Raw genomic sequence first — 10,620 nt, forward strand, 5'->3', positions numbered from 1 at the left:
CCCCCGCTGCCAGGGAGCGCGGTGGGGGCGGGGTGTGGGCAGAAACCACACGGAGCTCAAGTTTCCTCTCTTGGCCAGAAGGGGCAGGAGGAGAGGAGGGCCGTGGGGAACGGGGAGGGCTGGAGGAAGGACCCAGGGCTCGGGCCGGCCCGGCTTCCGAGAGGAGAGTGGCGCGCCCCGAGCCCAGCCGCCTCCAGCTCCAGCAATGGTCCAGGGGCGGGGCCTGGCCCTGCCCGGCGCTCAGAGGTAGCACCCCGAGGTGTCAGCTCAGGTCCAGTCTCCCCAGAGACAGCTGCGGAGCCTCATCTCTCTCCACGCCCGCCTGCCCGGACCCTGCCACAGGTGCCTTGGGGGCAGGGAGGGAGCGGGGTTCCAGTGAGAACCGAGGGGCCCCCTCGGGAGGGATGGAGGAGGCAGGGGGGAGGAACTAGCCAAAGGCCATTCCCAAGAACCCGCTCACCCCCAGCCCGTTCCTAGGAGATCTCAGGCCTTTCCAGGCAGCCCCTGGGTTAAGAACCTGACATCAGGGGCTGGAGCTATAGAACAGCAGGTAGGGCGCTTACCGCTTACCTTGCATGCGCCTGACCCTGGGTTCCATCCTTGGCACCCATATGGTCCCCCAGCGTCACCAAGAGTGGTCCCCTTTCCCCCCAAAAGAGAGAATCTGACATCATTGGGCTTTGGGAACTGCTCCTCCAGCCCTGAGAGGCTTGGGAGGGGATCAGACGGGGCTCTCTGAGGCACGTCTAAGGGCCTGAGAAGTGACCCTGGATAACCGTTATACAAGCTGGTTTCTTGGGCAAGCCTATAGATTCTCAAGTACAGAAACCCCCCCATGCTACACACACACACACACACACAAACACACACTTGTACTCTGCTCCTCTTTCCAGCCAGCTGGGAAGCTTTGGAGAAGGTGCGGAATGGAAAGTGCTGGGTGCCAGGGTAACTAAGTGCTGCAGTTGCAGGCTGCGGAGGTGCTGAGTTCTCCTCTGGCTGGCCTGGAGCGGCAGAGAACAGCCAAGACTTGGAAGGGAGAAGGTGTCAGGCTCCCGGGGCTCCTTCCCTGGGGGACGCTTGGCGGCTCAGGAGGTGGGGGTGGGAACAGTGGAAACTAGGGAGCAATTTTGCACCGCCTGGGGTTCTCTAGTCATGGATTCCCCCAAGGACTGGGGTTAAGTGACAGGATAACAGAGTCTTCCCCACCCCACACACCCACCCCCTCTCTCTCCTTACCTTTTTTTTGGGGGGGGTCACACCCGGCAGTGCACAGGGCTTACTCCTGGCTCATACACTCAGGAATTACTCCTGGCAGTGCTCGGGGGACTCTATGGGATGCTGGGAATCGAATCTGGATCGGCTGTGCGTAAGGCAAACACCCTACCCACTGTGCTATGGCTCCAGTCCCTCTCCCTACCTTTTAATGCACCTGTTGGGGTCAAATACATCCCAGGGCAGATTTGCCCTGATTAAATCTCTCTCTCTCCTGGGGCTGGAGTGATAGCACAGCGGGTAGGGCGTTTGCCTTGCACGTGGCTGACCTGGGTTCAATCCCTGGCATCCCATATGGTCCCCCAAGAACTGCCAGGAGTAATTTCTGAGTGCAGAGCCAGGAGTAACCTCTGAGCAACGCTGGGTGTGACCCAAAAAGCAAAAAAAATAAATCTCTCTCTCTTCTCTCTCTCTCTCTCTCTCTCTCTCTCTCTCTCTCTCTCTCTCTCTCTCTCTCTCTCTCTTCCCTCTCTTCCTCTCTCCCTTTCCATTCCATCCTGTTGGGTTCTTGGGCATCTCCCCTAGTCCTTTTTCTTCCTTTCTTTCTTTTTGTGGGTCATGGGACTTACTCCTGACTTTGTGCTCAGGAAAGCACTATGGTGGGCTAGTGAAACTATATGGGGGTGCCGGGAATCGAAACCGGGTCTGCTACTTGCAAGGCAAGTGCCCTACATGCTGTACTATTGCTCCAGCCCCTTTCCCCTGATCTTTCTAAAGAATCCGCTCACCTGCTACCCCAGGCCCCATGTCTCCCTGACCCCTCCCCAGCCTGTCAGTGCCCCATAGCCCTCGTACAGGGTCCCAGAACGGTGTCCGCTCTCTCCCCTCTGACAAGGCGCTGCTGGTACTGAGGTACCAGCACCGTGGCCCTTGTCTTTTGTTACCCCCCGTCCTTCCCTGGAGTATCTGCGGAGGGTTCTCAGCGACTGTGTTAAGATCTTCCTGAGCAGAACCATAAGGAGAGAGGGTGACAGGCTCCTACTCACCCAGTCAAGTCCAGTCCCCTCTGACGGACCATGTTGGGAACTAAGATGTGTGTGTGACCTCAGAGGTAGACCAAGGAGGTTTATTACAAAGTAAGAGAAGGGGCTTGTGGGGGGGGGTTCCACTTCCTAGTCACTCTGCAGTGTCTGCCCCCGGCGATGTACTACTGGATCCGATTCTGACTCTGCCTTTCTCCCTCCTCTGGACCACCGTGGTCCTCAGGAGGTCTATGCCCAGCGCATAGATATTTCCCATCCCCTCCAAGAGAAACCCGGGCACCCTTTGGCCCATGCAGACTTTCGTTTCGCTTTGTTTTTAGCCTACCCCCAACTGTGTTCAGGATTCACTCCTGGCGGAGCTTGGGGGACCGTGTGTGGGGCTGGGGATCAAACTTGGTCAGCTGCATGCAAGACAAGCGCCCTACCCACTGTACTATCCGCACAGACTTGCAAGTGCCTATGGGTTGGATGGAGCTGGTCCAGAGGTTTGCATCTCTCCTTTCCCCTGTCTCCTGCCTCCTGCAGCTCATCTTTTTCTTTTTCTTTTTTGGCCTATCCCCGGCAGTGCTCAGGTTTTCCTCCTGACTCTGTGCTCAGGAATCACTCCTAGTGAGGCTTCAGAGTGCCATATGAGGGGCTGGAGTGATAGCACAGCAGGTAGGGCATTTGCCTTGCACGAGGCTGACTCGGGTTCGATTCCCAGCATCCCATATGGCCCCATATGGCCCACCAGGGGTAATTCCTAGGTGCATGGGCCAGGAGTAGCCCCTGTGCATTGCCGGGTGTGACCCATAAAAAACAGAGGACCATATGGGATGCCAGCAATCGAACCCGAGTCAGCCTCTTGCAAGGCAGGTTTCATTACTCACTGTACTATCTTGATGGCCCCTAAGAGCTCCCCCCTTTCAATTCTCATTTCCCTGTGGGGGAGAATGAACTACTGCTTTAGTTTCTCTTTTCTTTTTTTTTCTTTTTGGGTCACACCTGATGATGCTCAGAGGTTACTCCTGGCTCTGCACTCAGGAATTACTCCTGGCAGTGCTCGGGGATCATATGGGATGCCATGCAAAGCAAACACCCTACCCATTGTACTATCGCTCAGACCCCGAAATACTGGTTTTTATAAAAGGGGACTGACATGTAGTCTAAGAGAGAGGGGTCGCCTTGAATTCAGCACTACGTGGTCTTCGGGTTTGTGTTCCTTCCCAGAAATCCCTATAGTTGGGTAATTTGACACTGCGGTGGGAGGGAGCAGAGAACATCAGGGCAGGGCATGGGGTAACATTCTGACTGCTGGGCGCTTAGGAATTTCATTCAGGAGTCCAGATGGCTTTGGGATTTGGTGGTTTCACAGGTTCCCTGGGAGAATGTGGCAAACCACAAAGCTTGGGACTGCCTGCGCTCAAGGCAATCTGCTCTCTCACGTCCAGGAGGCTGTCCAAGCCCAGCCCCAGTTAACGGCATAGAACCTTGAAAGGTTCATTCTAAGGTCAAAAGAGCCTGGTCTCCTGCCTCCTAGTGAGGGTTCTTGGTACTGCACCTGAGTCAGAGTGGAAGATGGAGGAGGGACAAAGGGGTGCGGGGGAGGGGGGAGTAGAGGGAGCACTGCAAATGATGAGGCAAGAGCCTTTGTCCCTGCCCCCCCCCAACTCCTTCTCCATTCACTTTGTCTTTGAGCAATTTCCTCCTGAACCTGGGTGGGGGAGGGTGGGGTTCCGGTGTTGCAATAGCATCCTGGGCAGACATAAACACCCCACGCACTCTGCCCACTGGTCAAGGAACTGTAATGACACCACCTTCCAGCTCTGGTACCTTTTTTTTTTCTTTTTGGGTCACAACCGGCGATACACAGTTCCTCCTGGCTCTGCACTCAGGAGTTATTCCTGGCAGTGCTCAGGGGACCATATGGGATGCTGGGATTCGAATCTGGGTCGGCCCCGTGCAAGGCAAACACCCTACCCGCTATCGCTCCAGCCCCAACCAGCTTCCAGCTCTGGAGGTGGCAACAGAACAAGGGGATGGAGGAGAGGCACTACAGAGATACCTCCCTCCCCCAGAAGAATCATTTATAGTGCCCGCCCGAGCAAATCGATGAGCAACGGGATGACAGTGACAGTGGCTAAGTCTGTATTCGTCAGACGTAGGCCCCATACTACATTGCCGAGAGGCCACCCCTACGGTGATATATGTTTGTGCCATTTGAAACTATCCAGTACAACCCTCAATGTTCTGCAAGGTTCCCCTCTCTGAGCCTTTCTTCCCTCGGTGGCAGGGGTGGGGAGTGGTGTGTGGGCCTCAGAGATCAGAGGGCCTGGCCAAATTTGCTCAGAATCTGTTGCTGAAGGCAGGGGGAAGAGACACAGGGAGAGAAGGTGTCAGGGAGGAGGGGGGTGGGAACAGATAGGGCCTAAGAGTGAGAGAGGGGAGGCAGCGGGGAAGGGCTGCTGAAGAGGTTAAACAGTGCACGTAGAAAGGAACCTCCAAGTTCAAGTTGTCCAACTCCCTGCTCATACGAATGAGGAAACACAGGCCCTGAGTACACTGAGGTGGCCCAACACGGCAGGCACTGTGGTGGTGACCAACCATGGCCAAGACCCAGGTCACAGAGGGGGCTGGAGGGGAGTATGTCTCCAAGGCTGTAAAAAGAGAGTCCCCCAAGAAAGAGGAGACTGAGACCCTCCAGAAAAAAATACCTGGGGAATGTGACTGTGCAGGGAAGGCTCGGAGGAGGGCGATGCGGGTGAGAGCTGAGCAAGCGTTTGCCCGGGAGGGCGCGTGGGCTGGAGAATCCGACAGGCTCTAGCCCTGACTCTGCCTCCTACCAAGTTCTCAGTTTCTTTCTCTCTTTTTTTTTTTTTTTTTTTTTTGCTTTTTGGGTCACACCCGGCGATGCACAGGGGTCACTCCTGGCTCTGCACTCAGGAATCACCCCTGGTGGTGCTCAGGGGACCATATGGGATGCTGGGAATCGAACCCGGGTCAGCCGCGTGCAAGGCAAATGCCCTACCCGCTGTGCTATTGCTCCAGCCCCCCAAGTTCTCAGTTTCTGAATGGACTCTCTAGTATTTTGTAAAATTAATCTCATCAATGAATGTTTAATGTTTTTTTTTGACAATAGTTTATTATTATTATTATTTTTTGCTTTTTGGGTCACACCCCGCGATGCACAGGGGTTACTCCTGGCTCTGCACTCAGGAATTACTGCTGGTGGTGCTCAGGGTACCCTATGGGATGCTGGGAATCGAACCCGGGTGGGCCATGTGCAAGGCAAACGCCCTACCTGCTGTGCTATCGCTCCAGCCCCAGTTTAAAGTGTTTTGTATTTATTTATTTATTTATTTATTTATTTATTTATTTATTTATTTATTGCGAGGGGGGCAGGTTGGATTTGGATTTGGGGCCACAGCAGTGCTCAGTGCTTAGCCCTGGCTCTGCACTAAGGAATTCGTCCTGGCAGTGCTGGGGGTGGGGGGACCAGATAGAGTGCTGGGGATTACACCCAGTTGGATGTATGTGAGGCAAACTCAACTCACTGTACTATTGCTCTGGCCCCTCCATGTGGTTTTTATACATCCTTCGAAAGACCCTCCGGTTGGTGGATTGGGCTACAGCCAAGCTGACCCTGTGCAGACCCAGCGCAGAGGTCCAGTGTCCCCAGAGGCCATTCCTTCTTTGCTGCCTCCAGCTGATAAAGCCCTTATCGGAGCTGGCGGGGGAGCCCAGGCTCAGGACAGGAGGAGTGGGCAGGGCCACTATCAGGCAGCAGGCCTGGACGTATCTCCGAGAAGGGGAGGGGCTGTTGCCCGGCTCTCCCCACAACATACTCTTTGGGGATCCCCACGCACTTACTCTCATCTTGGGAAGGAAAGCCTGAGAACAGAGAAGGAAGAAGTGATCCGTGGTGTCACCCCAAGAAAGGCGGAGAGCACCCCAGATGATGTGACTGCTCTAGCCAGCAGTACCATTTTGGGAAGTAAGAAATAGGGAAAAGAGAAGACGTTTATTGAAGATAAAAACAAAACAGGGGATAAAAGACTGCTGTGCTCCCCAAGGAAAACTGCCAAGGACGGCCACAGCAGGTGAGGCGGCGACTGAGGCACAGAAAAGGACTTTGCAGCTTAAAGGAGCTGGGGACAGAGTAATAGCATACCGCGGGTAAGGTACTTGCTCTGCATATGGCCCCAATCTGGGTTCGATCCCTGGCATCCCATATGGCCCCCCGAGCACCACCAGCAGGAGTGACCTCTGAGCGCAGGGCCAGAAGTAAGCCCTGAGCCGTTTTGGGTGTGTTCCCGTGCTCGCTTCGGCAGCACATATACTAAAATTGGAACGTTTTGGGTGTGTTCCCATCACAACAAAAGGAAAGAATAAATAAATTTTAAAAAGTTGGTGGAGGAGGCTGGCACCTGACGGGAGTGACATGTAGCCAGAAGGAACGTGTTCACGGAAGCAGGAGCCAAAGTGTGGCCCGCGGCGGAGATGTCCTAAGTTCTATTTCTCCCACAGGTTTCTGGGGCTCTTTGGGCATTGGGGGGCCCTGGCCCAGTAGGATGCCCCCGTGTCCTCCCCAGCAAAGCACGGACAGGGGGACACAGCCGCTCACACTGGAGCCGGGCGAGATGGAGCTCACTTGGCAGGAGATCATGTCCATCACGGAGCTGCAGGTGAGCAGGGCTGGCGGGCAGGGAGGGGAGTAGAGTAGCTGGGGTCTGAGGGGCCGTGGGGTTCTGGGGCCCCTGGGAGTACGAGCAGAATGCAGTGCGGAGGGATGAGCAGATGAGCAGGGAGGAGGGTGGCACGGGTCCGAAGCGGTGACGCTCTCTCGGCAGCCACACTGCCCACATCCCTCTACCCGCCTCCTGCCGGGCCTTCTCTTTCTCATCTTGACTTCTCTCTCCTCAAACAGGGCCCGTCTTCTTCCCTCTCCCCTCACCCCCGCCGCCCGCCCTCAGCTGCTGGGCCCCTTTCTCCCAGGTAGCAGGGGCCTCGGGAAGGGGAGTCAGACTCGGCCGGGGTCCCCTGCTAGTTGGACAAAGGGGTATCTGTGGACCTAACAATGCTGCCTTTGTCGAGAGCTGGCGGGAGCGGGGGTGCTTCCTGACATGGTGGGGGGGGGGCCGTTTCCAACATGTTCCCTCCTCTCCCGCGCACCTGGGCAGGGACAAGGCACGGGAGAAGAGGCTGGTGTTCTGCTGCTTCCCGGGGTCTTTTAGCCCCCCTGACCTCCCACGGGCCTGGTGTGAAGCATCTGCCCTCACCCTCCTCCCACACAGCAGCTCCCTCTACTGGGCAGCCAGGGCACGCCAGGGGCTGATGGGCTTCTTGACCTTAGATAACCTGAGCAGCCAAGGATTCAGAGGGGCGCTCTTTGGATGAGAACTGTCTTCCCTGAGGAAGCAGAGGAACTCGAGTTATGTCAGCCCAGAAAGAACTGCTCCCCAAGAGGAGAGTCCATAATAGCTGTCATGTTACACAGTTGCTCTTTGTTTGTTTTTGGACTACCCCTGACTTTGCTCAGCGCTTACTTGTGGCAGTGCTCAGGGGAGCAGAGGTGGTGTTGGGGATGGAACCTGGCTTAGGCACATGCGAGGCAAGTGCCTTAACTTATGGACAATCTCTCTGGTTCCAGATAGTCTTCTCTGAAGACTGACCTTAAAAACTGCCATTCCTTCTCCCGAGCACCGCCAGGAGTAATTCCTGAGTGCAGAGCCAGGAGTAACCCCTGAGCATCGCCGGGTGTGACCCAAAAAGCAAAAACAAAACAAAACAAAAACAAAAACAAAAAAACCCTGCCATTCCTGGCCATAGTACAGCAGGTAGGTATTTGCCTTGCATATGACTGATCCGGGGTTCAATCCCCAGGATTCCATATGGTCCCCTGAGCACTGCCAGGAGTAACTCCTGAGTGTAGAGCCAGGAGTAACCCCTGAGTATTGCTGGGTATGATCTAAAAAAGAAAAAATAAAACCCCAAAATCCCCCAAGCCTCTCAAAACTGCCATTTCTGTTTAACTTAAAAAAAAATTTTTTTTGGGTGGTGGGCAGAGTGATGTATATAGCAGGTAGGGCATTTGCCTTGCACGTGGCTTACCTCGGTTTGATCCCTGGCATCCCATATGGTTTCCCAAGTAACACTAGGAGTAATTCCTGAGTACAGAGCCAGGAGTAACTCCAGAGCATCACTGGGCGTGGCCCCAAACCAAACAACAAAAATATTGGTGGGGGGAGAGGGAAAGAGTGTGCAAAAAGCTACATTCTAACTTCATTGAAAGATTCCCAAGATTTTTATTTTTATTTTGCTTTTTGGGTCACACCCGGCGATGCTCAGGAATTACTCCTGACTCTGCACTCAGGAATTACTCCTGGCAGTGCATAGGGGACCCTATGGGATGCTGGGAATCGAACCTGGGTCGGCCGTGTGCAAGGCAAACGCCCTACCTGCTGTGCTATCACTCCAGCCCCTGCCATGACTTTTAGCACCACGCTGTCCTTGTTCCCTCGTTACTGTCTTACTGGGTGGGCTTTTCAGATCCAACTTGGTCTACAGAGAGCTTGTTTCTCCTCTTCCCCCTGTCTTCAAACCTCTTTGTTTATGTCATTGCAGGCCATGAACGCTCCAAGTGAACCATCCTATGAGCCCCCAGTCCCAACCCCGTACCCGGGACCCCCGCCAGCCCCAACTTACTGTCCCTGCTCTGTTCACCCAGAGGCTGGCTTCCCCCTCCCCCCACCACCTTATGAGCTCCCTGTCCCCACATCCCATGTCCCAGACCCTCCATACCCTTATGGCAATATGGCCATACCAGTCCCCAAGCCACTGACCCTCTCGGGCCTGCTCAGTGAACCCCTCTCCGATCCTCTGACTCTCCTGGACATTGGGCTGCCAGCGGGGCCGCCGAAGCCCCAAGAAGACCCAGAATCCGACTCGGGATTATCCCTCAACTATAGCGATGCAGAATCTCTCGAGCTGGAAGGGACAGAGGCTGGCCGGCGGCGCAGCGAGTACGTAGAGATGTATCCAGTGGAGTACCCCTACTCGCTTCTGCCCAACTCCTTGGCCCCGCCCAACTACACCTTGCCACCTGCCGAGACCCCCTTAGCCATAGAGCCCTCCTCAGGCCCCGTGAGAGCCAAGCCCCCGGCCCGGGGGGAAGCAGGGAGTCGAGATGAACGCCGGGCGCTGGCCATGAAGATCCCCTTCCCTACAGACAAGATTGTCAACTTGCCGGTGGATGACTTTAACGAGCTGTTGGCGCGGTACCCGCTGACGGAGAGCCAGCTGGCACTTGTCCGGGACATCCGACGGCGGGGCAAGAACAAGGTGGCGGCCCAGAACTGTCGCAAAAGGAAGCTGGAGACCATTGTGCAGCTGGAACGGGAGCTGGAGCGCCTGGGCAGTGAGCGGGAGCGACTCCTCCAGGCCCGGGGGGAGACTGACCGGACCCTGGAGGTCATGCGTCAGCAGCTGGCCGAGCTGTACCGTGACATCTTCCAGCACCTGCGGGACGAGGCGGGCAACAGGTACTCCCCCGAGGAGTACGCTCTGCAGCAGGGTGCCGACGGGGCCATCTTCCTGGTGCCCCGGGGTCTCAAGATGGAAGCCACAGACTGAGCTGGGCCCCCGTGGGCACGGACTGCTGATGGAGCTTCTCTTCCCACGCTGTCGGGTGTGGCCCACTCCTCTGCTGCCAGGGACCAGGGAGATAGTTCAAAAGGCTGGAGTGCACGCTTTGTACGCGGGGGCTCCTAACAGGCACCGGGCACTGCCATGTGTGGGACCCCCAGTATCTGGGCACGGCGGGGTGTGGTCCAAACCCCAAAATAAATAATTTAAAAAACAGTCCCTGCTAACACAGATACTCCCCAGCCCTGAGTCCCTGGAGTTCTGTGACTGGTGATTATCAATCGCCTGCCTATAGGTGTTAAAAAAAAAAAAAAGGCCCAAAACCACTAGTCTAGGCCAGAATCGGACCACGGTGGGAACTTCAACACTTGCAAGATAAGGTGTGCTTAAAGAGGCAAGAGGCAAGTGAGGACGGGACTGTCCACTTTCACCTTTCTGTTTGAGCTTTGGTACATAAAGCCTTCCACAGAAATAGACTGCTACGTGTCTTCCTTTTCCAGGGACAGTGATGAAGTCCAGTGCTCCTTAGAGCTCACTGCTCATTGGCTGGGGGTGGGAACCCTGCCAAGCTCATCTCTTGCCCTTACAACTCCATAAAAACCACACATATTTGAGAAAGCCTCCCACCCCCATACCTTTTCAGAGTCAGAGGTCATAGATGACAAGGAACTCTACCTGTTGTTTTTTTTTTGGGGGGGGGGTCATACCCGGAGATGCACAGGTGTTATTCCTGGCTCTGCAC

General features: G+C 55.5%; 1 protein-coding gene across 2 annotated transcripts; it reads left to right on the forward strand.

Moving 5' to 3' along the window:
- The first annotated feature begins 277 nt into the window (after positions 1-277).
- NFE2 (nuclear factor, erythroid 2) lies at positions 278-10,126 on the forward strand. 2 transcript variants are annotated; one of them, XM_055128573.1, is made up of 3 exons: positions 278-342; positions 6,762-6,919; positions 8,859-10,126. In XM_055128573.1, the coding sequence occupies exons 2-3, from the start codon at positions 6,806-6,808 to the stop codon at positions 9,864-9,866; spliced, it is 1,122 nt and encodes a 373-aa protein (XP_054984548.1). In that variant the 5' UTR covers positions 278-342; positions 6,762-6,805; the 3' UTR covers positions 9,867-10,126. The 2 variants fall into 2 exon arrangements, with proteins under 2 accessions (XP_054984548.1, XP_004601619.1); XM_004601562.2 differs by lacking the exon at positions 278-342 and adding an exon at positions 6,147-6,334.
- Positions 10,127-10,620: the final 494 nt, after the last annotated feature.

The sequence above is a fragment of the Sorex araneus genome, chromosome 2 (genome assembly GCF_027595985.1).
Source record: "Sorex araneus isolate mSorAra2 chromosome 2, mSorAra2.pri, whole genome shotgun sequence".
In the NCBI taxonomy this organism is placed as follows: Eukaryota; Metazoa; Chordata; class Mammalia; order Eulipotyphla; family Soricidae; genus Sorex; species Sorex araneus.

Coding starts and splice junctions, on each gene's coding strand:
- NFE2 (XM_055128573.1), top strand. CDS start 6,806: ATGCCCCCGTGTCCTCCCCAGCAAAGCACGGACAGGGGGACACAGCCG. Junction 6,920..8,858: donor TGTCCATCACGGAGCTGCAG/GTGAGCAGGGCT, acceptor ATGTCATTGCAG/GCCATGAACGCTCCAAGTGA.